This window comes from Diaphorina citri, unplaced genomic scaffold (assembly GCF_000475195.1).
Source record: "Diaphorina citri unplaced genomic scaffold, Diaci psyllid genome assembly version 1.1 scaffold52, whole genome shotgun sequence".
In the NCBI taxonomy this organism is placed as follows: Eukaryota; Metazoa; Arthropoda; class Insecta; order Hemiptera; family Psyllidae; genus Diaphorina; species Diaphorina citri.
In genome coordinates, this window is record NW_007377489.1 from 78,899 (window position 1) to 106,047 (window position 27,149).

Sequence of the window (27,149 nt, forward strand, 5' to 3'; positions counted from 1 at the left end):
AATTTTTTTTTCTTTGTTCTCAAAGTTTTATATTTTACCCAAAAATGCTTAAATATGGCAAAAAAAAAAACAAGTCTTTTTAGGCTTTTTATGGCATTTTTCATGGCAAAATAAGCCTTTTTAGGATTTTTATGGCATTTTTCCAAATTTTGCTAAAATGCATAACCACTATTTAAGTATGGTTCTTTTTTAGTACTTTTTTTAATGCAATTTTTTTCTTTGTTCTCAAAGTTTTATATTTTACCCAAAAATGCTCAAATATGGCAAAAAAAAAGTCTTTTTAGGCTTTTTATGGCATTTTTCATGGCAAAATAAGCCTTTTTAGGATTTTTATGGCATTTTTCCAAATTTTGCTAAAATTCATAACCACTATTTAAAAATGCTTAAATATGGCAAAAAAAAAAACAAGTCTTTTTAGGCTTTTTATGGCATTTTTCATGGCAATATAAGCCTTTTTAGGATTTTTATGGCATTTTTCCAAATTTTGCTAAAATATGGCAAAATAGTATGGTGCCATTGCAATATGGCATTTGAACTTCCTTGGTAATGAGTTACTTGGGATTTTAATTCATCAACTGAATATGTGACTAATTACATGCATCACATTTAACATTTAAGGCCCGTATTAATAAACCAAACTATAGCGAATACTACAGGGAGGGTAGATCCTAAACAGGGTTTTTCATATTAATAAACCACGCTATTGAGAATGCAACGCTCTGCGCATGCGTCGATATTATTCCCCACTATAGTATCCCTCTGTGACCATTTTTTGTTGGAATTAATAAACACTTGTAATTTTCGTTTGAATATGTACAATTTCTTAAAACTCATATTCCAGCACAAGTAAGTCCCGGTTTGATTCCAGGTCAGGTCAAAAAATTTGATCTTATTTAATACCTGGCCACTGGGGTAAAGAAGTTACTTACTATAAAGTGACTAGAATTAAATACACTTGGTTTATTTCTGCCAGAGTAAAGTGTGCCTTTATCCTCACAGTATAAACAATTTTTTATTTATTTTTGACCTTATCATATTAATTAATTTTTATAATAAATGAACATACAAATAAATGTATAAAACTTTTTTAAATTGAATGAAATTTGTGGGCAGAAGAATTTTTCTTTTTGATTTTCTAGTTTTCTTTTTCTGGTAGATTTTTGAAGGATGCTTAGAACAATACCTATTTAGAACAAACCATAAACAGTAAAAAAAAAAAAAAATTCTTATGAAACGAAAGTTTATTAAAATTTATTCTTACATAATCCTACACATTTTTTTTTTTTTTTTTTTTTTTTTTTTTTTTGAAATCATTGGAAGGAAATAAAGCCTAATTATTATAATAATAATTAAGTGACATGATCATATATCATTTTTAGTCTATCCTTTGTTCTGAGTCAACAGTGGTAAATGGTAATGAGTTACAACAGAGGAGATGAGAGTAATGGAATATCACAAGCAATTTTCATCTCCTGTGATGAACTTTGTGGCAGTTTATTTTTTATGAAGATTCGATGATTTTAGTTGATACTTTTAGTTGACAGAGCGTGCCATGGCAGCTTTCTGCTTATCTTGCTGTTGTTTAATGAACGCACTTAGTCTGTCTAGTAGAAACTGTTTGTCCTGGCCCTCCAGAATGAGTTGTTTCTTGAGAATCTGCACCATTTCTCTATTAGTTACGGATACATTGTGGTAATAGTAGAGAACCAATAGCAATATGATACTGATTAGCAGGAAATAAGGAGTGTTAAACATGTGAGTAATAGAACTTGTAATCCATACAGGCAGTTGAGTGTAAGTGTCTTTTATAAGATGAGCAACGCTTAGCAAACCTTTGAACGGACCACAAGACCGAGACGGCATAATATAAAGAATAGAATAAGTGATGGGTAGGAGGGATAGAACATAGCATAGGAAAAGTATAGACATGAAGTGTGCACTGCAGCGAAAACCATAATGAACACGTAACGGTGGCACACAATTGTAAATACACGCAAACTTCTTTACGTAGAATAAAATAAACAGGAGTAAGCAGAGAAGCAGTGGTAAGAAGGGAGCGTAGAAAATTCCTAGGAAGCCAAGCAACTGCAAGTATACTAAATCCAGATAATGTTGAAAGAGAAGGAATTCTTGACGAAGACTAGAACAATGGAGATGCTTGTAAAGGAAACTACGCGGAAAATGAAGAAAGAAAGTGAGAAACACTTGTAGAAGAACATCGCTAATGATGAGCTTATAGATCTGTTGACCGACGTAAGATTCCCAACATAGAGGTGTATTACAAGCAGCACTTGCACACTCATTATATTTCCTGGGACAATTTAACCTGCTGTACAGAGAGAACATAAATACAGTTAGGTTGGTCAGTCTTAATATTAAACATCGCAAGGCTGTAACACGCAACACGTTGAAGTAATTGTAGTTTTCAATGAGTGTTATCTTCTCAAAGATAAAACCAACAATTCTATTGAGGAGGGCTATCGTTAGGGGTACAGAATATTCAGAGAGGAGAATATGCCAGGGATAAGTAACATGTAACATGAGAGTCACAATATAGCCAGAAGTAACAAGCAAAGCCAACACAATAACATTGATGAAAAGTCGGATCGGCATAACACGAAGATTGTTATCTTTATCTCTATGTCCTCTAGACTGTGACAGTTCCAAGTCCAGGAGATGTTTCAGCTGAGTGAAGATAGCTTTCTGTCGCATCTTAGCATTGATTTCATTCTGAAGACAGTAATCCCAGCCGCCGAAAATTAAATTCGAGTAGAGATAGTTTCCATTCTCTCGCTCCATAATCTTATGCCGCACTGTTTTTGTAACATTCTTGCAGATGAGTATAAACGTAATTAAGAAGAACAAAAAGTTCGACACCAGATAACCGATAGAAACGTTATAATCTCCGAGTATAGCTTTCATATTGCCTCTAGCGTAAGTTCCGTAGAAGAATGCTGTCCACTCTAGCCACCCCGCCCCTGTCAGTAGACCTACTGCTGTATCGGTGACAGTGCCTTGTATCCAGCGAGTGGATGAGATGCTTTACCCGTGGCAATGTGACGTCATCACGCATACCTTGTTTGGGCTCAAGTTTAAACCGACCGAAATCGATCTCATTTGTTACGTGAACAAACAGTTCTTTAAGGTACCTACGTACAATATAAGACGAGTAAAGCCATTTAACGTGGGTATATTTCGTCGTACTAAGAGAGGAAAGAAATTGGACTGTACAGCTTGAAAATTCCTACGATAAATGACCAAACTTATTCCCCATCTTCACGAGAAAGTATTGGACTATAGTGAGCGACTAATGACAGTACCTTGTATCCAGCGAGTGGATAAGATGCTTTACCCGTGGCAATGTGACGTCATCACGCATACCTTGTTCGGGCTAAAGTTTAAACCGACCGAAATCGATCTCATTTGTTACGTGAACAAACAGTTCTTTAAGGTACCTACGTACAATATAGGACGAGTAAAGCCATTTAACGTGGGTATATTTCGTCGTACTAAGAGAGGAAAGAAATTGGACTGTACAGCTTGAAAATTGCTACGATATTTATGTACCTACCTCTGCCTTACATAATGTGTTCACTTCAGCGACTCCTTCATTCAACGTCTCCGAAAAGTACGGGGAAGATCTAATTTACTGTGGTAGATGAGTCAACGATTTACTTACCTACTGTCCTCCCCTTTGTTTCAGCTTTTCCGCGAGTCCATCAAGTCCGTTTTGACACAAATCAAATGCTTGGAACGATTCACAGCGTTTCAGTCGAAGAAAACCATCTTGGAAACTGTGACCAAAATGGGGATGGTTAACTTTTTCGTCACGGGGCACTCGGATCACAGGGATTCTACTCTGGACGATATCAAACTAGCTGACCTGCAGGAGGAACTAGGTGAAGCCCATCTGGATGAGCTTGGTCTATTCAATATAGCTGGGATAGAGACGCTGACCACGGCATTCTCTGCGGTCATATTTCTGCTGTCAATGCATCCTGAGGTTCAAGCTAAGGTACTGACAAGATGAAGGGACGTGTCATAAGGTCAATTTGGATGGAGAACCCATTTTGGATTTAGGTGGTTTATAGCGTTCAAAGAATTGTGTTAAGGTACTTTATTGAAGAAGCGATGTGAGTGCCAAGTTCTTACTCGGCGATTTTGCATTTGGAACTGTCCGTTTGTCAATTTCCATATTTCAATAACTTTTTTACTCTAGTAATGCCGCCACTGGTCGCTACTCGAATAAAGTAGCTACTGAATTGTCCTCACAAGGCTGAGTGCACCCCGAAATCCAAGCACAGAGCCGAAAAAACTTCGACCCCGCCGGGCAATTTCCATATTTCAATAACTTTTTTACTCTAGTAATGCCGCCATTGGTCGCTACTCGAATAAAGTAGCTACTGAATTGTCCTCACAAGGCTGAGTGCACCCCGAAATCCAAGCACAGATCCGAAAAAACTTCGACCCCGCCGGAAATGGAACCCGGGACCTCCGGCGTTCAAGCCTAGTGTGAAACCCACTCGGCCAAGGAGGCTACGGCTGTATGTAAATTCCCCCCGATTTTTTCATGAAATGAATTTACATGAAATCGGGGGAATTTACATTCGCCCGAATAAAGTAGCTACTGAATTGTCCTCACAAGGCTGAGTGCACCCCGAAATCCAAGCACAGAGCCGAAAAAACTTCGACCCCGCCGGAAATGGAACCCGGGACCTCCGGCGTGCAAGCCTAGTGTGAAACCCACTCGGCCAAGGAGGCTACTGTCTACAAATAACAATATACATATGAGTTTTTATAAAAACAAAAGTAAATGAACTTACCAGCACCCCTGTTTTGTTTGCTGGGCAGCAACGTTTTGAGATGGTTTGGATCTCGCTTTAGCACCTCCAGATCTTCAAGAGCCCCGGGATAACTTTCCTGGTAGAATTCTGATCCTGCCTCCTCCCACGCTTGTTCCTGAGTGATCCTTTTCTTCCTTTCACCTCCTGACATATTCGCACTGTTTCTGCAAGACATTCAGACAACACATATTAATAGGTCTCTACCTCGTAGGCAAAACGGTAGTACATGCTTTGTTTTTAGACCCGAATTATTTGTAGAATTGGGTCATTTTGAAGTTTATTAACCACTGACACTAAAACAGTTGGTTTCATATTCGAAATTCTTAGTTTTTTTAAGTGTTTGTGGTGATGAAACTCCAAAAATATCCCCATTTTTTGAAAATCCCAACTTTTTTTTTAACTAACATATTTGACGATTCGACGACCTTTTTTCACTGCTATAGGTACTGACCATTATTGTTTCATCGATAAAAAAGGTATTTCTTAAATATTGAGCTTACCGCTGTATTTATTTAGTTGATTTTTATTATAAAAGCATTTATTTATAGAAAACTTTTTAACTTTTTTTTTCAAGTAACATATTTGACGATTCGACGACCTTTTTTCACTGCTATACTGACCATTATTGTTTCATCGATAAAAAAGGTATTTCTTAAATATCGAGCTTACCGCTGTATTTATTTAGTTGATTTTTAATATAAAAGCATTTATTTATAGAAAACTTTTTGGACTGCTCAAAACCATCTTCCGATCTGTTTCGCAAAATGCTGTATCCAAATCTATTTCAGGACTAGCCCAGCGTGATGAGTTCTCATAGGTGGCAGCACAACATTCAATGGAAGTTGTATCATTGTGATCATCACACAAGTCCCACATGACTTGCTGACTACTGTTGTATTGTTTCTTTGTTCCTAACAGATCTGCTGTATCCAAATCTATTTCAGGACTAGCCCAGCGTGATGAGTTCTCATAGGTGGCAGCACAACACTCAATGGAAGTTGTATCATTGTGATCATCACACAAGTCCCACATGACTTGCTGACTACTGTTGTATTGTTTCTTTGTTCCTAACAGATAGTTGGGATACATAAGAAGTACTGTAAACATATTTACGCAGAGGAGCCACTTTGTAAATCGAAACAAAGAGGATACGCCGGTACCAGTGTAAGCTTCCAGTGAGCTCAGTGAACCTTCCCATAAACGCCATTTTGACTGATTCTCTCTGAAGTGCGCCTTGCATTTTTGCCATAGTTTTCTTCGTTGCCATTTGAATTGTTTGAGACCTTGTAATCGGAATGTTTCTGCGCTCTGAAAGGAAAACAAATCAGGTCACCAATTAATGACTCAATTTTAAAGAACTTTGTTGACTTCTAGCGTTAAACTTTGATTAAGGCCATTTGAAACAAACAGACCGTACAAGAGTGATTGCGAAAACCCAAGACGGATCAAATGCAAAGTTGTCGAGTTAAAACTCACTTCGTTAGTGAATAATGTAATTCTATGGTCTATTTATATACCTACCTGCAGTTTGAGCTTCAATTCTTTCTTCTGAGACATGTGTATGGGTGTGGCTTTGATCTTCATAATCTCCTCCCATGTGCCTACCTGCAGTTTGAGCTTCAATTCTTTCTTCTGAGACATGTGTATGGGTGTGGCTTTGATCTTCATAATCTCCTCCCATGTGCTTTCCTCATTGGCTAAATTCTCACTCAGATCAGGTAGCAAGGAGACCTGAATTTCAGCATTGGCTCCTGTCGTGCCTTTGCGTACGGTCATGGTTTGATATCTCGTCTTGCATTTCATTGTGGCCTTTGTCTCATGGACTCGTCTGTTGGTCGCTGGAATGTGAACACAATAAAATCAATAAATCAATGTCTACATATTATCAAAATCAATCAAATCAAATCTCGATTTCTTTGTAGTAAAGTAGATCTTTTTCACAACTTTTGTGATTATCACAGCATTAGTAAGTGCCCCCTTTGCAATCAATTTCCATATTTCAATAACTTTTTTACTCTAGTAATGCCGCCACTGGTCGCTACTCGAATAAAGGGCTGTATGTAAATTCCCCCCGATTTTTTCATGAAATGAATTTACATGAAATCGGGGGAATTTACATTCGCCCGAATAAAGTAGCTACTGAATTGTCCTCACAAGGCTGAGTGCACCCCGAAATCCAAGCACAGAGCCGAAAAAACTTCGACCCCGCCGGAAATGGAACCCGGGACCTCCGGCGTGCAAGCCTAGTGTGAAACCCACTCGGCCAAGGAGGCTACTGTCTACAAATAACAATATCATATGAGTTTTTATAAAAACAAAAGTAAATGAACTTACCAGCACCCCTGTTTTGTTTGCTGGGCAGCAACGTTTTGAGATGGTTTGGATCTCGCTTTAGCACCTCCAGATCTTCAAGAGCCCCAGGATAACTTTCCTGGTAGAATTCTGATCCTGCCTCCTCCCACGCTTGTTCCTGAGTGATCCTTTTCTTCCTTTCACCTCCTGACATATTCGCACTGTTTCTGCAAGACATTCAGACAACACATATTATAATAGGTCTCTACCTCGTAGGCAAAACGGTAGTACATGCTTTGTTTTTAGACCCGAATTATTTGTAGAATTGGGTCATTTTGAAGTTTATTAACCACTGACACTAAAACAGTTGGTTTCATATTCGAAATTCTTAGTTTTTTTAAGTGTTTGTGGTGATGAAACTCCAAAAATATCCCCATTTTTTGAAAATCCTAACTTTTTTTTCAACTAACATATTTGACGATTCGACGACCTTTTTTCACTGCTATACTGACCATTATTGTTTCATCGATAAAAAAAGGTATTTCTTAAATATTGAGCTTACCGCTGTATTTATTTAGTTGATTTTTATTATAAAAGCATTTATTTATAGAAAACTTTTTGGACTGCTCAAAACCATCTTCCGATCTGTTTCGCAAATTTAACGCACCAGATATTGTTTAAACCAAAGCAATTAACTATCTACATTTTGATAAACGACAAAAAAAAAAAAAAAAACTCTTCTTATGAAGATTTTTCTCTGTAAAGAAAAAGAAAAAAAAATGCCAGACGACGGACGTATGTATGCAGAACTTTAAAGCTAAGTGAGGGGAACTTAATGGATCAATACAAAAGCTCTTTGTACAGGGGAGGTCTCACGCATTCCACCCCTTTCAACCTAAAAAAAAAACTCGTAGGTAGTGAAAAGTAAATACAACTCGGTGTCCCATAAATAAGTAATGAAACAGCTAGTTTATATTTTATATGTTCACTCGTAGGTAGTGAAAAGTAAATACAACTCGGTGTCCCATAAATAAGTAATGAAACAGCTAGTTTATATTTTATATGTTCATATTTATACATGGCATTTTATTTTTATATTTTTTACTATGGCATGTAAGATCAGGTAATTTGAGATATTATCCCTTGAAGGCCTTAAGGTACTCATACTCTTGGCTCGTACTGGTATTTCTTTTTCTAATGAGTTGGCTCTTCTAGTACTTCCTGGGTTCAATTTACCTACCAGTGTGTGCATATGCCTACAAGGTGTTAAGAACGCCCGAGGCATTAACATGGCCGAATGGTTATATTTATATATTTTACTCAAAACTACAGTGTGTGCATATGCCTACAAGGTGTTAAGAACGCCCGAGGCATTAACATGGCCGAATGGTTATATTTATATATTTTACTCAAAACTAGGTATAATATTGTACTTAATGTACTTATTTTATTTATTGCTATTATTATACCCAGTGTGTGCATATGCCTACAAGGTGCCGAATGGTTATATTTATATATTTTACTCAAAACTAGGTATAATATTGTACTTAATGTACTTATTTTATTTATTGCTATTATTATACACCTCAATTAGACGTTGTTTTAACTCATCGCTGTCGTATATACTAGGAGGGGGTTCCCCCTTTTTAATATCGAGCCTGTTTATTATTCATCAAGTTTCTGTCTCTCTCTTCCCCCTATGCTATACAGCGCTATCTAGGTCTGGAGTGAGTCTTAAATGAACTCAGCAGTTGATGGGTCAACGTCAGCGGGAAGAACGTACTTACCTACATATCTACCTATGTATCTTTCTTGGGACTTGGGAAATGGGATTCTATAAGAATATTCCAAGAGATTGAAGAATTTACCCTAGATATCTATATAGTTAGAATAGGTAGACTAAGGTCCTAGATCTGGGTTGGATCTTCTTCTTCTTCATGTGCCTATTCGTTTCGAATATTGGCGACCACCCTTGCTACAATGACTTTATTGGCGGCTGCTCTGAACAGTTCAGTGGTTGTTTTGGAGAACCATGTCCTGGGTTGATTATGTTGGTTAAATTCCTTAGATGTGGGTTAGATAGGGTAAAATTCCTCGATCTCTGCTAGTAGGTTAAGGTCCCTAAATCCGGAACATGTGAGATACTGACCATTTCTCTCTATGTGTGCGTGTGTAGAAAGTTGTGCTATGTTGGTTAAATTCCTTAGATGTGGGTTAGATAGGGTAAAATTCCTCGATCTCTGCTAGTAGGTTAATGTCCCTAAATCCGGAACATGTGAGATACTGACCATTTCTCTCTATGTGTGCGTGTGTAGAAAGTTGTGCTCACGCATATTTTTTATGTAATTGCTTTCATGTTCAGGCATACCTAAGTATAATCAAATCAGGCTATGTATGTACCCAACCGACCCTATTTCTAGTCACCTCATTGCATAAAATTAATGTATAATCTGCCGAATCTTGGATGAATCACGCATATTTTTTATGTAATTGCTTTCATGTTCAGGCATACCTAAGTATAATGAAATCAGGCTATGTATGTACCCAACCGACCCTATTTCTAGTCACCTCATTGCATAAAATTAATGTATAATCTGCCGAATCTTGGATGACATTTTCTTCTGAAGTACGCACAAGTAGTTGCACAGTTCCAGGTAAAGTAGTTTTTAATAAATTGGTAATCATTTGATCAAAATCAATATGATATTGGTGTTTTTGACAACGGTGCTGGCTGTGTACATCTGCAAGTATTACTGGACACATAGGAAGCTGTTTCTACATGCTTGGAGTATTCCCGGACCGTTGGCCTTACCCTTGTTGGGGAACCTTGTTAATTTTCGAACATGGAAGACTGCCTTGTTCAAAGATTACCTCAGTTTTTATCTTAGGTGAGTACGGATTTATATGTATTACCTTGAAAAACTTAAAATAATATACGAGTATGTTCCTATTCAATTGACTTTCATGAAGTGTCGAATTAAGTCGGTTTTTCAAAATAGGAGAAAAGGCTGTAACCGTACACCTATCTACGTGTCTACCGACTAAATATTTACTCAAGTTGGGCTACTATTATGAAATGGCACAAAATAGGCCATGGAATTTCTTCGAATGGTAAACTGGTTTTAAACAACTTACCGAATTCTAAAATATGCCGGGCGTTGTTTCGGGCTCTTTACTCTTGCCATTTGCCGACCTTCCACTCCCTCCAGTAGTCCAGTATCTTGATATTGTTTCCTATTTCAGGTACGGCGGTATCTATCGCATATGGGCCGGTCACAATCTCCTCGTTGTCATCACGGACCCGGACATGGCGAGTGTCGAATTAAGTCGGTTTTTCAAAATAGGAGAAAAGGCTGTAACCGTACACATACCTATCTACGTGTCTACCAACTAAATATTTACTCAAGTTGGGCTACTATTATGAAATGGCACAAAATAGGCCATGGAATTTCTTCGAATGATAAACTGGTTTTAAACAACTTACCGAATTCTAAAATATGCCGGGCGTTGTTTCGGGCTCTTTACTCTTGCTATTTGCCGACCTTCCACTCCCTCTAGTAGTCCAGTATCTTAATATTGTTTCCTATTTCAGGTACGGCGGTATCTATCGCATATGGGCCGGTCACAATCTCCTCGTTGTCATCACGGACCCGGACATGGCGATATTGTTTCCTATTTCAGGTACGGTGGTATCTATCGCATATGGGCCGGTCACAATCTCCTCGTTGTCATCACGGACCCGGACATGGCTGAAACGTTATTCAATCTGAAGGCCGAAGTGTTTCCCAAACCTGTGTTCTTTGATTTCTTCAGCGTCATGTTTGGTCAGAGCATTTTCTTCCAGGGAGACTACAGCGCTTGGAAGAAGCATCGTAAGGTGTTGAATCGCGTGTTCCAGACAGGACCTATGACCAAACTTATTCCCCATCTTCACGAGAAAGTATTGGACTATAGTGAGCGACTAATGACAGTACCTTGTATCCAGCGAGTGGATAAGATGCTTTACCCGTGGCAATGTGACGTCATCACGCATACCTTGTTCGGGCTAAAGTTTAAACCGACCGAAATCGATCTCATTTGTTACGTGAACAAACAGTTCTTTAAGGTACCTACGTACAATATAGGACGAGTAAAGCCATTTAACGTGGGTATATTTCGTCGTACTAAGAGAGGAAAGAAATTGGACTGTACAGCTTGAAAATTCCTACGATATTTATGTACCTCTGCCTTACATAATGTGTTCACTTCAGCGACTCCTTCATTCAACGTCTCCGAAAAGTACGGGGAAGATCTAATTTACTGTGGTAGATGAGTCAACGATTTACTTACCTACTGTCCTCCCCTTTGTTTCAGCTTTTCCGCGAGTCCATCAAGTCCGTTTTGACACAAATCAAATGCTTGGAACGATTCACAGCGTTTCAGTCGAAGAAAACCATCTTGGAAACTGTGACCAAAATGGGGATGGTTAACTTTTTCGTCACGGGGCACTCGGATCACAGGGATTCTACTCTGGACGATATCAAACTAGCTGACCTGCAGGAGGAACTAGGTGAAGCCCATCTGGATGAGCTTGGTCTATTCAATATAGCTGGGATAGAGACGCTAACCACGGCATTCTCTGCGGTCATATTTCTGCTGTCAATGCATCCTGAGGTTCAAGCTAAGGTACTGACAAGATGAAGGGACGTGTCATAAGGTCAATTTGGATGGAGAACCCATTTTGGATTTAGGTGGTTTATAGCGTTCAAAGAATTGTGTTAAGGTACTTTATTGAAGAAGCGATGTGAGTGCCAAGTTCTTACTCGGCGATTTTGCATTTGGAACTGTCCGTTTGTTCCGCAATAATGCATGACTGGTTTGTCCGATTTTCATGAAATCTGGCAAAAATGTTCAACACAAAAGATATGTAGGTATTTTTTTTTTTTATTATTAGAAACACGAGAGATTCACTGGACCACTGGTTACTTAGTGGTCAACTCTTCGCTTTGCAGGTGAACCCCTGGAAAGAAATCTACGATGAAGGGGTGGATAACCCCTGACATTCTTGCATTACAGGTCTATGATGAACTGATCAGTATAATAGGTGAGGACTTCCACAAGAAGCCAAGCCTGAGCGAACTAGAGAACCTTAAATACCTGGACATGGTTATCAAAGAATCACTCAGGCTGTATCCACCTGCTTACGTAGCCCCCAGGAGAGCTACGGAAGACATTCATATTGGAGAGTTTACGATTCCCAAAGGTAAAGTGTAAGGCTGTATCCACCTGCTTACGTAGCCCCCAGGAGAGCTACGGAAGACATTCATATTGAAGAGTTTACGATTCCCAAAGGTAAAGTGTTTCAGTTTACGTCGTTTACGATAGACATTTTGAACAGTACCTTACACAATTTTTACAGGTACTCTAGATTTCTAGATTCGTAGAAGCTTTACCCATACTTCAGGGCGGTTTGCCCTACATCTAAGCCTCTGAGTGGTAGATTTCTAGAAACCCTAGCAATTGAATAAATAGGGAGCGTTATCCTCAGGATCAAAGGGTTGCTCCTCTCATGCGAAATTAAGAATAGAATAAGGTATAATTTTGTCAGCCTGGTTAGCTTGGTTGGTAGCGCGTCTACCTTTTAAGCGCTAGCCCACGGGTTCGATTCTCGCCTGGGGCGGATTTTACCCCGAACGGATAATGTTCGTTCTCGGAACGGCTGGCTTTCTCCTATCCTGTCTTTCTTCTATCCTCCTATCCTGTCTAACAATAAGACCTTGGCAGTTGCAGTTCCCTCTATCAAACCTTTTTAAAAAAGGTATAATTTTTATACCTTGTTCATTCTGCTCGAATAGGACCACCCCAGCAGTTTAAATGAGGTCTTGAATATTTTAATACTTTTCCTCGTGTTCCAGGTGCCTCCATATTGATCAACGTCGCAGGAATACACCGTCAACCTCAGTACTATTCACAGCCTGATAAATTCATTCCGGAAAGATTTTCACCCGAAGAGTACATAAACCGTCCTCGTAACTGTTTCGTGCCGTTTGGAATTGGCCCTCGCAAATGTATCGGACAGAAATTCGCGCTCCTTCACATGAAAACGGCGTTCTCCGTTTTGATTCGCCGCTTTGAATTTCTGCCGTCCGAGAAATACGAACGTATTGAAGACTGTCTGACGGCATTTCGGTTTGTCATTGAATTTAAACATGGATGTTTCGTAAAGTTCAGACCCAGGGTATAGTGTATGTAAATCGGTGTTGAATCACATAACATGCTCTGATATCTACCTTACTTACTGGCACTTAGTGCTTAGTGTGTTTTTTCCATTGATTCACGGCACATGGATATGATTACCTATGCGAATTAATTAGTGCGGTCTCAGCATAGAACAGTGTGTCCGTCTTCCACCTTAATACCTGCTTGTAATGATATTTGAAATGAAATAAAATGGAAAATACCTAATAAAAACCTTTAATAATAAATATTTTTTGTTTGATAATTTACGAGATCTCGATTTTTATTTTTGCAACAGGCCCCATTGTACGGAATTTTCCATTCCTGTACGACTGTAACCTGTGCGGAAATTTTAATTGGGCAACCCACAACCCCTGGTACCGCCACATAGCAAGCACTTGAATGTAAAGCGGTGTTGAATCACATAACATGCTCTGATATCTACCTTACTTAGTTGTGTTTTTTCCATTGATTCACGGCACATGGATATGATTACCTATGTGAATTAATTAGTGCGGTCTCAGAATAGAACAGTGTGTCCGTCTTCCACCTTAATACCTGCTTGTAATGATATTTGAAATGAAATAAAATGGAAAATAATAAAAAGCTTTAATAATAAATATTTTTTGTTTGTTTGATAATTTACGAGATCTCAATTTCTATTTTTGCAACAGGCCCCATTGTACGGAATTTTCCATTCCTGTACGACTGTAACCTGTGCGGAAATTTTAATTGGGCAACCCACAACACTGTTTGTGTGTGTGTTTTTTTTTTTTTTACTTATCACTGTGCAGGTGTGCAGGGGATTAGGAGATTCTAGAATTTCTAGGTACCTACCTATCTTTTGATAACGAAAATCATAATCATATTTCATATATCATAAATCAATCAGCTTGTCACCTAGACTCTAGACTGTTGTTTTTAAAATCTCATCAAAAGGGTTCCACAAATTAGCACTGACACTGATAAAATTGCTTTACAAGCTACTGAATACGCCTCAGTATTTTTTTTTTTTTTTAACTTATCACTAGATTCACTAGTGGACTAGTGCAGTGCAGGGAGCAGGGGATTCTAGAATTTCTAGGTATCTACCTACCTATCTTTTGATAACGAAAATCATAATCATACCTATATCATAAATCAATCAGCTTGTCACCTAGACTCTAGATTCTAGACTGTCGTTTTTAAAATCTCATCAAAAGGGTTCCACAAATTAGCACTGACACTGATAAAATTGCTTTACAAGCTACTGAATACGCCTCAGTATTTTTACTACCTACTTTAATGTGATCAATAAATAAGTTAAAGAAGAAAAGGGAAACATGGATCACGGAAGATTATCCTGTGGAATTCTATTCCTCTTGTTTGCTGTTTTTACTCTGAAGGATATATTTGTCATGTCTTCTTCATCATCAGAGAAACAAATTCCACTTACCAAAGTTGGTCTTGCGAGTAACATTGGCCCCACTTTGAAGTTCTTCTATTGGTAAGTATTCTCTTACATTCATGCCCGAGACCAAGGCTAGTAAAGATCTGGGTTTAGTCTCTTGATATGTTTGATATTTTTTAGGTAAATTTTGTCTATTCAGGGTTTGGTCCACTCCTATCTAGATCTAAATTGTTTTTTTTTTTTTTTTTTTTTTTTTTTTATTGTGTTTGTAATTATAATTAAAGAATTGTGTTAAGGTACTTTATTGAAGAAGCGATGTGAGTGCCAAGTTCTTACTCGGCGATTTTGCATTTGGAACTGTCCGTTTGTTCCGCAATAACGCATGACTGGTTTGTCCGATTTTCATAAAATCTGGCAAAAATGTTCAACACAAAAGATATGTAGGTATTTTTTTTATTATTAGAAACACGAGAGATTCACTGGACCACTAGTTACTTAGTGGTCAACTCTTCGCTTTGCAGATGAACCCCTGGAAAGAAATCTACGATGAAGGGGTGGATAACCCCTGACATTCTTGCATTACAGGTCTATGATGAACTGATCAGTATAATAATAACGCATGACTGGTTTGTCCGATTTTCATGAAATCTGGCAAAAATGTTCAACACAAAAGATATGTAGGTATTTTTTTATTATTAGAAACACGAGAGATTCACTGGACCACTAGTTACTTAGTGGTCAACTCTTCGCTTTGCAGGTGAACCCCTGGAAAGAAATCTACGATGAAGGGGTGGATAACCCCTGACATTCTTGCCTGCCTTACATAATGTGTTCACTTCAGCGACTCCTTCATTCAACGTCTCCGAAAAGTACGGGGAAGATCTAATTTACTGTGGTAGATGAGCCAACGATTTACTTACCTACTGTCCTCCTCTTTGTTTCAGCTTTTCCGTGAGTCCATCAAGTCCGTTTTGAACGGAAAAGCTGAAACAAAGAGGAGGACAGTAGGTAAGTAAATCGTTGGCTCATCTACCACAGTAAGTAAATTAGATCTTCCCCGTACTTTTCGGAGACGTTGAATGAAGGAGTCGCTGAAGTGAACACATTATGTAAGGCAGAGGTAGGTACCAATAAATTATTATTTTACGATTGTTTTTTTTCTGCTTCAAAAATAAAACTTAATATAGGTACTTAATGGTGAATATTTCTTTTTGAATTCGCGCCACTCACATATTTTAAAATCAGCTGTTTGATTATTGCAACGAGGAAAAAAATATTTTCTCTAAGCCCAATACAGTGAGTGCCAAAATGGCGGACCTACCTGCATACAGGGTGCAACAATGTGCTAAACCCTTCGTCCACACAGGCGTAGATTATTGTGGTCCGTTCTCAGTGACTATGGCAAAGGGTAGCCCATCTTTTTTTTTTGGCTCTCTTCTTGTTCAAGTCATTGTCCAGTGCACACCATTTTTCTTGCGTGATTGAAAAGCTCTTCAAATAGTCAAAAGTTCGCCATAGAACTCCATCTTATGACCAAACTTATTCCCCATCTTCACGAGAAAGTATTGGACTATAGTGAGCGACTAATGACAGTACCTTGTATCCAGCGAGTGGATGAGATGCTTTACCCGTGGCAATGTGACGTCATCACGCATACCTTGTTCGGGCTAAAGTTTAAACCGACCGAAATCGATCTCATTTGTTACGTGAACAAACAGTTCTTTAAGGTACCTACGTACAATATAGGACGAGTAAAGCCATTTAACGTGGGTATATTTCGTCGTACTAAGAGAGGAAAGAAATTGGACTGTACAGCTTGAAAATTCCTACGATATTTATGTACCTCTGCCTTACATAATGTGTTCACTTCAGCGACTCCTTCATTCAACGTCTCCGAAAAGTACGGGGAAGATCTAATTTACTGTGGTAGATGAGTCAACGATTTACTTACCTACTGTCCTCCCCTTTGTTTCAGCTTTTCCGCGAGTCCATCAAGTCCGTTTTGACACAAATCAAATGCTTGGAACGATTCACAGCGTTTCAGTCGAAGAAAACCATCTTGGAAACTGTGACCAAAATGGGGATGGTTAACTTTTTCGTCACGGGGCACTCGGATCACAGGGATTCTACTCTGGACGATATCAAACTAGCTGACCTGCAGGAGGAACTAGGTGAAGCCCATCTGGATGAGCTTGGTCTATTCAATATAGCTGGGATAGAGACGCTGACCACGGCATTCTCTGCGGTCATATTTCTGCTGTCAATGCATCCTGAGGTTCAAGCTAAGGTACTGACAAGATGAAGGGACGTGTCATAAGGTCAATTTGGATGGAGAACCCATTTTGGATTTAGGTGGTTTATAGCGTTCAAAGAATTGTGTTAAGGTACTTTATTGAAGAAGCGATGTGAGTGCCAAGTTCTTACTCGGCGATTTTGCATTTGGAACTGTCCGTTTGTTCCGTAATAACGCATGACTGGTTTGTCCGATTTTCATGAAATCTGGCAAAAATGTTCAACACAAAAGATATGTAGGTATTTTTTTTATTATTAGAAACACGAGAGATTCACTGGACCACTAGTTACTTAGTGGTCAACTCTTCGCTTTGCAGGTGAACCCCTGGAAAGAAATCTACGATGAAGGGGTGGATAACCCCTGACATTCTTGCATTACAGGTCTATGATGAACTGATCAGTATAATAGGTGAGGACTTCCACAAGAAGCCAAGCCTGAGCGAACTAGAGAACCTTAAATACCTGGACATGGTTATCAAAGAATCACTCAGGCTGTATCCACCTGCTTACGTAGCCCCCAGGAGAGCTACGGAAGACATTCATATTGGAGAGTTTACGATTCCCAAAGGTAAAGTGTTTCAGTTTACGTCGTTTACGATAGACATTTTGAACAGTACCTTACACAATTTTTACAGGTACTCTAGATTTCTAGATTCGTAGAAGCTTTACCCATACTTCAGGGCGGTTTGCCCTACATCTAAGCCTCTGAGTGGTAGATTTCTAGAAACCCTAGCAATTGAATAAATAGGGAGCGTTATCCTCAGGATCAGAGGGTTGCTCCTCTCATGCGAAATTTAGACTTTTATCTTAGGTGAGTACGGATTTATGTATTACCTTGAAAAACTTAAAATAATATACGAGTATGTTCCTATTCAATTGACTTTCATGAAGTGTCAAATTAAGTCGGTTTTTCAAAATGGGAGAAGAGGCTGTAACCGTACACCTATCTACGTGCTGTTTACCGACTAAATATTTACTCAAGTTGGGCTACTATTATGAAATGGCACAAAATAGGCCATAGAATTTCTTCGAATGATAAACTGGTAAACAACTTACCGAATTCTCAAATATGCCGGGCGTTGTTTCGGGCTCTTTACTCTTGCTATTTGCCGACCTTCCACTCCCTCTAGTAGTCCAGTATCTTAATATTGTTTCCATTCCAGCTACACTTGTGATTTTAATGAAATACTTCCATGTGTGAATGGAGTTTAGGAAACCATGATACCTACCTACTTCTCATATTAAAGCCAAAAGAACAAATAGGTATTTCATTATTTTATTCCCTTATTGTTATGGCTGTATTTCTGATCCATAAATTGTCCTACCTGTGTATTTCACCATCCTAAATTGTACCTGTTTATTTCAATTTCAGACATGCCAATTTGGTCTAAACTAGAATATATTTTATACCATTTTTTCCATTCCAGCTACAGTTTCATTGAGTTGAAATCTTGTGATTTTAATGAAATACTTCCATGTGTGAATGGAGTTTAGGATACCATGATACCTACCTACTTCTCATGTTAAAGCCAAAAGAACAAATAGGTATTTCATTATTTTTATTCCCTTATTGTTATGGCTGTATTTCTGACCCATAAATTGTCCTACCTGTGTATTTCACCGTCCTAAATTGTACCTGTTTATTTCAATTTCAGACATGCCAATTTGGTCTAAACTAGAAACAGGCCGAATACCACAGCCAAATGAACTGTTCCAAATAATTGACAGCCATCTAGGATTTGGAAAGAAACCAGGAGACATTGATATGTTTGACAACATTCCAACTTGAACCACATACAAGTTTCCTATGTAGAGGATGTCTTGAAATGAACAGCTCAACAAGATTGGTGTTTTAGCTAGTCATCAGTAACATTAGGAATTGTATCAAGGGAATTTTCCCATTCCAGCTACACTTGTGATTTTAATGAAATACTTCCATGTGTGAATGGAGTTTAGGAAACCATGATACCTACCTACTTCTCATGTTAAAGCCAAAAGAACAAATAGGTATTTCATTATTTTATTCCCTTATTGTTATGGCTGTATTTCTGACCCATAAATTGTCCTACCTGTGTATTTCACCATCCTAAATTGTACCTGTTTATTTCAATTTCAGACATGCCAATTTGGTCTAAACTAGAAACAGGCCGAATACCACAGCCAAATGAACTGTTCCAAATAATTGACAGCCATCTAGGATTTGGAAAGAAACCAGGAGACATTGATATGTTTGACAACATTCCCACTTGAACCACATACAAGTTTCCTATGTAGAGGACTAGAGGATGTCTTGAAATGAACAGCTCAACAAGATTGGTGTTTTAGCTAGTCATCAGTAACATTAGGAATTGTATCAAGGGAATTTTCCTAGAAAATAAAAATCCTGGCTGACAGCTCTGTATTGCAATATTAAATTCCCTATTCATTGGTAGTCATAGCCTTTAAGTGAATCTAGCAATAACTGGACACTATAAATAGCTTAATAAGACATACATCTCTACTGTTAGATCAAAATGTAGGTATTTTCCAGTTGAACACTATAGACTCCAAATCTTGTTATTATACCTTTTAATTTTACATGAGATTTTTCAATTTTCATTTCATAATTCAGGCTTACCTTGGTTCCATAATCCTGAGTTAAGGAATTGAAATTTTATCTCTTTCTGATTGATGGTTCAACCACAATATTTATTCTATAATTATTTAAGTATTAGTTGGTGATGATTTGGTAGATTTCTCTTTTTAGGTACCTAATTGATAAAAGGTTGAAAAAAGATTTTTTTTCCTTCCATTTGCTATCAATAGTGATGGAAATATCAGCATATTTTGGTGTAAGTAGCTAAGTAGGTATGCATCCAGTGGCCTTGTAGGTGCACCTAGTTATTTGAGCTGTTCCACTTTTATTTTCCATTGTTTTTGCCTCTAGTGTTTGTTTTGAAATTTTATCTCCTTCTGATTGATGGTTCAACCACAATATTTATTCTATAATTATTTATTAGTTGGTGATGATTGATTTGGTAGATTTCTCTTTTTAGGTACCTAATTGATAAAAGGTTGAAAAAAGATTTTTTTTCCTTCCATTTGCTATCAATAGTGATGGAAATATCAGCATATTTTGGTATAAGTAGATATGCATCCAGTGGCCTTGTAGGTGCACCTAGTTATTTGAGCTGTTCCACTTTTATTTTCCATTGTTTTTGCCTCTAGTGTTTGTTTTTATAATGTAAATTCTTATTGGTCTATCTATAATTTCCTTACACCCTGTAGAGGTCTGTATAAAAGGCTGTCAAATGGGGGAAGGTTTTTCTTTTGAACAAAGTACATGATAAGGTAGAGTAAGTAAAAGATTCATTGCCATTGAACATACGTTTTTTTTTTTACTTGGAACTCCAACATTATTTTATCGGTCAAAGCCATTGGCTAAGTATATCATGGCATCATAAAATGTGCCAGGTCCAGATGAATCACTGAAGTTGGGCATGTATTGTTATTTGGAAGGGTGACACTCTAGGGCTAGGGCATAGTCTGTTGGCTATTTCAGGGTGTAGTCAGCCTTGGGAGCTGGTTAAAACACCTGTAAGTAAAAAACCCAAGGTGTTATTAAGCATGAAGTAACCTTAGAAGGTGAAAGGTTGAACCCGTCACACAATGGAAAAATATTACTAACGAAAACCCAAGGTGTTATTAAGCATGAAGTAACCTTAGAAGGTGAAACAATGAATTCGTCACACAATGGAAAAATATTACTAACGCAAAAAGTGCCCCACCCATTCCCCTCACTAATATTGTTTGTGTTCAAGAGTGATTATGGTCTGTAAAAAACCCAAGGTGTTATTAAGCATGAAGTAACCTTAGAAGGTGAAAGGTTGAACCCGTCACACAATGGAAAAATATTACTAACGCAAAAAGTGCCCCACCCATTCCCCTCACTAATATTGTTTGTGTTTAAGAGTGATTATGGAATATTTTTAATGTTGTTACGGGTGTACATTTGTAAATTAGCTATACTTACATATTAGGACATTAGATTTAATTTTCGAGGTTATTAAGTTGGATGATTTAAAATTGCAAAGGAGGTCGCTGGAGTTTTGCTCTATAAAAAATGAAGTGGTCTGATAACACAAAAGAATAGGGAATTTGTGATTATGGAATATTTTTAATGTTGTTATGGGTGTATATTTGTAAATTAGCTATACTTATATATTAGGACATTAGATTTAATTTTAGAGGTTATTAAGTATATTAAGTTTTCTTTTTGAAGCAGAAAAAAAAAACAATCGTAAAATAATAATTTATTATCCCTGCCTGTGTTAAGATATTTTGCTGACATTTACCCCCTTCCCCTGCTAATTTTGAAAATAATAATCATTAGAGTAGGGTTCAGACTGTACCCTATACAGCCAATATGGTACCGTCTGTACATACTCGTATTTGGGTATACTAGAAACTTTTTGGAATTTTTGAACAAAAAACTCGTTTCAACCTATAATTTATTTGTGAGCTAATAAAAAATTAAAAGTTTTGATATGAGTTGAATTCTTCTTGGTATTTTTTTCTGGAATGGTGGAGGGTTCAGACTGTACCCTATACAGCCAATATGGTACAGTCTGTACATACTCGTATTTGGGTATACTAGAAACTTTTTGGAATTTTTGAACAAAAAACTCGTTTAAACCTATAATTTATTTGTGAGCTAATAAAAAATTAAAAGTTTTGATATGAGTTGAATTCTTCTTGGTATTTTTTTCTGGAATGGTGGATCTACTTATACCAAAATATGCTGATATTTCCATCACTATTGATAGCAAATGGAAGGGAAAAAAATCTTTTTTCAACCTTTTATCAATTAGGTACCTAAAAAGAGAAATCTACCAAATCATCACCAACTAATAAATAATTATAGAATAAATATTGTGGTTGAACCATCAATCAGAAGGAGATAAAATTTCAATTTTACCTGCCTCGGTGGTGTAGTTACCTGCCTCGGTGGTGTAGTTACCTGCCTCGGTGGTGTAGTGGTCAAGGCGCTCGCCTGGTAAACAGGAGGGCGTGGGTTCAATCCTTTAAAGAGAGTAAAAGAGACTTCTGTTGTAAATTACCAGCATATTTAATTAATCTTTAGCTTAAATATGACAACAATACCTCTTTCAGACATTAGCCACAGTTTTTGTAGACTATTGTTTAGCAACGTTTGCTGCTATAAAAAAAGACCGTTTAGGCATTTCCATCTGGTACAAAAAGAGAACAAAATTAAAAATGACATCGTAAAAAAGACTTTACTTTGTACAAAATTTTCCAGATGCTTCAAAATTTATTAAAATTTCACCTGGGTTGAAGAGTATTTTAAAATTACAATTTGATACAGACACACTTAAAGAATCTGCTTTTGAACATAAAAAAAAAGATAGGTGGTATACATCAATAATGACTAGAATTAAGTGAGAGGGAAGGGAGGCAGTGTATCAAAATTAGGCAATACCCTCTCCTTAAAGAGAGTAAAAGAGACTTCTGTTGTAAATTACTAGCATATTTAATTAATCTTTAGCTTAAATATGACAACAATACCACCTCTTTCAGACATTAGCCACAGTTTTTGTAGACTATTGTTTAGCAACATTTGCTGCTATAAAAAAAAGACCGTTTAGGCATTTCCATCTGGTACAAAAAGAGAACAAAATTAAAGATGACATCGTAAAAAAGACTTTACTTTGTACAAAAATTTCCAGATGCTTCAAAATTTATTAAAATTTCACCTGGGTTGAAGAGTATTTTAAAATTACAATTTGATACAGACACACTTAAAGAATCTGCTTTTGAACATAAAAAAGATAGGTGGTATACATCAATAATGACTAGAATTAAGTGAGAGGGAAGGGAGGCAGTGTATCAAAATTAGGCAATACCCTCTCAGATAATCTTTATATTAGGCCCATCTCATGGACACGGAAAGCAAAAGCAAAGGAATTCATTATAGCTAGGACTACTTTGAATGGTAAGCAATTCATCTTTATCCAAGTATGAGAGGTATGTCTAGTTGGTATCACAACATGACAAGCAATTGTCTCGCTCAATTCACAGTGCCATCTTCCATCATTTGTGTAGTACCGCCACTGATCGGTACTCGGACACCAAAGACAGTAGATCATGATTAAACCTGGGATTCGAATTTGGAACTCCAGTGTGTTAGCCACTCGGCTGCAAAGTTACACTGGAATCATACTACCTTCCATCATTTGTGTAGTACCGCCACTGATCGGTACTCGGACACCAAACACAGTAGATCATGATTAAACCTGGGATTCGAATTTGGAACTCCAGTGTGTTAGCCACTCGGCTGCAAAGTTACACTGGAATCATACTATGATCTTAGCGTTTGTCCCTGTCTGGTACTGTTGCCTGGATAGTAATAGCCTTCCGGTCTATTCACATTGTAAGTTCGCGCTCTTAGAGGATCATAAATGGTTCGATTTTGTCCATAGCCCCTGTATTGATTTGGATCATAACTGCCCCTGCTTTGATCATAACCACCTCGATTTAGGTTGGGATTGTAACCAGCCCGATTTAGATTGGGATCATAGCCACCTCGATTTAGGTTGGGATTGTAACCAGCTTGATTCAAGTTTGGATCATAGCTAGGCCTGTTCACATTGTAGTTAGGTCGCGCTCTCTGTTCATAAACAGGTCTACTAGCCTCAACCACAGGTCTCACTAGACGTCCAGGCTCACTCTTTCGTCTCAGACATACAGCACACCGACTGATTCGCGTCTTCAGGTCGTTTGCTTTCAGTGTTTGCGGCCTCGGTTTACGCCACTGATCTCTGTCGTCCAGGGTGGCTAACCAGAAGGAAGAGGCTGTAGAGTAGTAGTTGCAGGAACCTACACCGTGACATTGGATGAACGGAGTGGGTCGGAAGTCTTGCAGACAAGACCCAGGGCTGATCAGAGACTGACCTCCGCCACCAGAACCTGCGTCTGTATGCTGAAATGCAGAACATGATGCTACAGTCAGTACGATATAACCTAGTGGCTTAGCAACAAGGTTAGGCCAATCGTAACGCGCTTGCTTGCCATGCAGAAGGTCCCGGGTTCGATGCCCCCCATTGACAAAATTTGTACTAATAAGAGAATGTTTGCTTCACTGACGTGCTTAGTTGTTCGTGCAAAGGCGGGAAAAAAAATTGTGTTAGGAAACGACGAAGGACCTCAACTTTGGAACAACAAGGTTAGGCCAATCGTAACGCGCTTGCTTGCCATGCAGAAGGTCCCGGGTTCGATGCCCACCATTGACAAAATTTGTACTAATATGAGGATGTTTGCTTCACTGACGTGCTTAGTTGTTCGTGCAAAGGCGGGAAAAAAAATTGTGTTAGGAAACGACGAAGGACCTCAACTTTGGAGGATAGAGGTTAGACAGTACCTATGTTTTTTCAAGTGCTTTTTTGTGTGGCTTGAAAAAAAAACTATACAAACCTTAGTTCCGTTTCGGCCAGGCCAGCCTACATCACCACGCCATCCCTTCTCCCCAGTAAGACCTGTCATACCGGGTTCTCAACTTTGGAACTTACCATGAGGAAACTGAAGCCAACCCATAGCTCTTCCCAACCACCGGGACACGAGGGTATAGTGACGGACTGAGAGTGAATAGCAATCGCTCTGGTTGTAGACTCACATACGCTACATCTGAAAAATAAAATCAATATTAAGATCAGTTTCCCCCCCACGATTGAGAGTGAATAGCAATCGCTCTGGTTGTAGACTCACATACGCTACATCTGAAAAATAAAATCAATATTAAGATCAGTTTCCCCCCCAAGAGATATGATCGAGGGAACTGTAACAGCTAGGGTCTTATCGTCCCGAAAGCGAAGAGAGAACGAAAATAGGATCTATCCTAAGGAGAAAACCAGCCGTTCCGAGAACGAACCTTATCTGTTTAGGATAAAATCCAGTCCGGGCGGGAATCAAACCTACGACATAGACAAACATATTAGGCCAGCTTTTCACTATTAGGTAGACCTGACAGGCGTACCTGATCAGGTGTACCTGTCAGGTCAGTATGTGTGCTCATCAGGTATTAGGTAGACCTGATTAAGTGTCAGGTCTACCTGATAGTGAGTGGCTGGTCTTAGTTACCTAGAAACATATTTCTTCAGGTCGGCGGAAGGAATGGGCTCCATACTACCTGATAGTGTGTGCTCATCAGGTATCAGGTAGACCTGATCAAGTGTCAGGTCTACCTGATAGTGAGTGGCTGGTCTTAGTTACCTAGAAACATATTTCTTCAGGTCGGCGGAAGGAATGGGCTCCATAGTCACCGAAACTCCCTAACTTATTTTATAATCATTTTTAAATCTATAAAATTATTATGTACTAACCACGTAAGGCCAGCCTAGGTAGCTTGGTTGGTAGCGCGTCTGCCTTGTAAGCGCTAGGCTGCGGGTTCGATTTCCGCCCGGGCCGGATTTTGGCTTTCTCTTATCCTCTCTTCAATTTTGGGATGATAGCTCCCTACAGTTCCGTGTATCTTTTTTTTTTTTTTTTTTTTTACCCCCTAAAAATACCTGATAGTGTGTGCTCATCAGGTATCAGGTAGACCTGATTAAGTGTCAGGTCTACCTGATAGTGAGTGGCTGGCCTTAGTTACCTAGAAACATATTTCTTCAGGTCGGCGGAAGGAATGGGCTCCATAGTCTTGAGCATGGGTTCCGTAGAGCTCAGCCAGTAGGAATTGTCACCTCGAGATGCATAGTCACAGGTCTGAGTGAGAGAGCAGAACAGGAACGGCATGGTGGAGAAGCGAGGCAGACAGCTACCTGGCGATCCTGTGAATGTGGGAGAGAAAATGGGGTCAGAATACACCGAGTCCCAGAATTTATGCTTAAACTGTTTTTCTCAAAGAATGTTTGAAAAAAAAAAGGGAACAGCTTAAAACACTACGCTAAAATTCATGACTCGACTTGGACTTAAATCACCAAACACAAGATCCGAATCCATGGAAAAAGCTTTCCCCTACAGGCCTCTCAGACGCTTTTTCCGCCACTCACGCTCCGACCTAGGTCTGTCAGACAGTGAGTGGCCGGTAATAAAATGTATAGATGTTATTGTTGTAGCGGTGTAGCTGCAACGAGGGGTTGATGGTCTCTAGCCAATGTTATCTGGCCCGTCCCGAACCGCAGTCAACCATCACGGGGATCTGTGGTTTTCCTTTAAAGCAAGGTAGGTAGTTAGGCTGGTTAGGGTTTGGCTGATCCCTATTTAAGTATAGTCCCGCAGAAAGACACTGGCCCGCTCCGTGTTTAAGGTCCCCCAGCTAGACCATTAGAATGTGTATGGTTTACTTTACCTAGATCTTGTGTATGGGCCTTATTGTCCCCACTAATGTGCAGCAGAGAGTATCCAGACCACAGTTTAGATGTATACCGAGGACACTCTGGTTCCATATCCGTCTGAGAGTGGAAGGTCAGGAAGAACCCTCGGCTAGGTGGGGGAGGAGGAGGAGGGGCTGGTAGTCCAGGGGCTCCTGGGATACCTTGGAATCCAACCGGACCTGAAACACAGGGAAATGTTATATTCCACCCCCTGCAGCCCTCACGGCGTGGGGAAGAGAGATGGTCCCGGGGATTCAAGGGCCCCCTGTCTATAATTTGGAGCATACAACTCCAGGATTGTTTGTTTCTTTTTTCTTACGAGGTTTGATAGATGGAATTGTAACTGGTAAGGTCTTATCATCTCGAAATTGAAGAGAGAAGGAAGACAGGATAGGAGAAAGCCAGCCGTTCGGGGCGGAAATCGAACCCGCGGAGGTTCATTTGCACAATGGGTGTGCATCATTCACAAAATCACAAAGAAAAATACAAATACATATCAAATTGTTGAAAGCAAATTCCCACACACTTGAATTCTTGAATTCAGATATCCACGGCCTGATGGACCAAAAAATGGATGATTTAAAATTGCAAAGGAGGTCGCTGGAGTTTTGCTCTATAAAAAATGAAGTGGTCTGATAACACAAAAGAATAGGGAATTTTGTTTCCACTCACATTGCAACTACAGGAAGGTCCAAACATAATCGACCGGCCGTCGATCCACATCGATCGGCGACCGTCGACTATGTG

At 38.7% G+C, this 27,149-nt stretch overlaps 6 protein-coding genes and 1 long non-coding RNA gene across 13 annotated transcripts in view; 4 read left to right on the forward strand and 3 right to left on the reverse strand.

The window, feature by feature from the left end:
- Nucleotides 1-1,307: 1,307 nt before the first annotated feature.
- On the reverse strand, nucleotides 1,308-18,181 carry LOC103516271 (transmembrane channel-like protein 7). 7 transcript variants are annotated; one of them, XM_026828601.1, is made up of 5 exons: nucleotides 18,091-18,181; nucleotides 7,179-7,363; nucleotides 6,450-6,682; nucleotides 5,765-6,152; nucleotides 1,308-2,993 (listed from the first exon to the last, which is right to left on the reverse strand). In XM_026828601.1, the coding sequence occupies exons 2-5, from the start codon at nucleotides 7,348-7,350 to the stop codon at nucleotides 1,534-1,536; spliced, it is 2,253 nt and encodes a 750-aa protein (XP_026684402.1). In that variant the 5' UTR covers nucleotides 7,351-7,363; nucleotides 18,091-18,181; the 3' UTR covers nucleotides 1,308-1,533. The 7 variants fall into 7 exon arrangements, with proteins under 7 accessions (XP_026684402.1, XP_026684397.1, XP_026684409.1 ...); XM_026828596.1 differs by lacking the exon at nucleotides 18,091-18,181 and adding an exon at nucleotides 14,788-14,927; XM_026828608.1 differs by lacking the exon at nucleotides 18,091-18,181 and adding an exon at nucleotides 11,466-11,604.
- Nucleotides 3,259-4,168, forward strand: LOC103516263. Its single transcript, XM_017447094.2, has 2 exons — nucleotides 3,259-3,451; nucleotides 3,704-4,168. Exons 1-2 carry the CDS (start codon nucleotides 3,311-3,313, stop codon nucleotides 4,028-4,030), a joined length of 468 nt encoding a protein of 155 aa, XP_017302583.1. The 5' UTR covers nucleotides 3,259-3,310; the 3' UTR covers nucleotides 4,031-4,168.
- LOC113470360 lies at nucleotides 4,867-5,596 on the reverse strand. The gene is made up of 2 exons (XR_003393435.1): nucleotides 5,514-5,596; nucleotides 4,867-5,008 (listed from the first exon to the last, which is right to left on the reverse strand). It is a non-coding gene; the product is annotated as an uncharacterized LOC113470360 (long non-coding RNA).
- On the forward strand, nucleotides 9,617-13,565 carry LOC103516254 (cytochrome P450 4c3). The gene is made up of 5 exons (XM_008481216.3): nucleotides 9,617-10,024; nucleotides 10,818-11,241; nucleotides 11,490-11,801; nucleotides 12,192-12,378; nucleotides 13,031-13,565. Exons 1-5 carry the CDS (start codon nucleotides 9,837-9,839, stop codon nucleotides 13,357-13,359), a joined length of 1,440 nt encoding a protein of 479 aa, XP_008479438.1. The 5' UTR covers nucleotides 9,617-9,836; the 3' UTR covers nucleotides 13,360-13,565.
- On the forward strand, nucleotides 14,394-19,898 carry LOC113470261 (cytochrome P450 714A2-like). The gene is made up of 6 exons (XM_026828559.1): nucleotides 14,394-14,838; nucleotides 16,232-16,469; nucleotides 16,718-17,029; nucleotides 17,416-17,602; nucleotides 18,690-18,928; nucleotides 19,398-19,898. The coding sequence occupies exons 1-5, from the start codon at nucleotides 14,675-14,677 to the stop codon at nucleotides 18,821-18,823; spliced, it is 1,035 nt and encodes a 344-aa protein (XP_026684360.1). The 5' UTR covers nucleotides 14,394-14,674; the 3' UTR covers nucleotides 18,824-18,928; nucleotides 19,398-19,898.
- Nucleotides 16,490-17,762, forward strand: LOC103516373 (probable cytochrome P450 4d21). Its single transcript, XM_026828697.1, has 2 exons — nucleotides 16,490-17,029; nucleotides 17,416-17,762. The coding sequence occupies exons 1-2, from the start codon at nucleotides 16,673-16,675 to the stop codon at nucleotides 17,692-17,694; spliced, it is 636 nt and encodes a 211-aa protein (XP_026684498.1). The 5' UTR covers nucleotides 16,490-16,672; the 3' UTR covers nucleotides 17,695-17,762.
- A 2,820-nt stretch (nucleotides 19,899-22,718) lies between the features above and the next one.
- Nucleotides 22,719-27,149, reverse strand: part of LOC103516383 (collagen alpha-5(IV) chain) — a 28,883-nt gene continuing 24,452 nt past the window's right edge. Inside the window, exons 21-25 of the mRNA XM_026828568.1 lie at nucleotides 26,378-26,671; nucleotides 25,679-25,856; nucleotides 24,600-24,714; nucleotides 23,258-24,013; nucleotides 22,719-23,118 (exon numbers count right to left, since the gene is read on the reverse strand). Coding sequence (XP_026684369.1) covers nucleotides 23,393-24,013; nucleotides 24,600-24,714; nucleotides 25,679-25,856; nucleotides 26,378-26,671 — 1,208 coding nt within the window. The 3' untranslated portion in view covers nucleotides 22,719-23,118; nucleotides 23,258-23,392. The remainder of the gene's footprint in view (nucleotides 23,119-23,257; nucleotides 24,014-24,599; nucleotides 24,715-25,678; nucleotides 25,857-26,377; nucleotides 26,672-27,149) is intronic.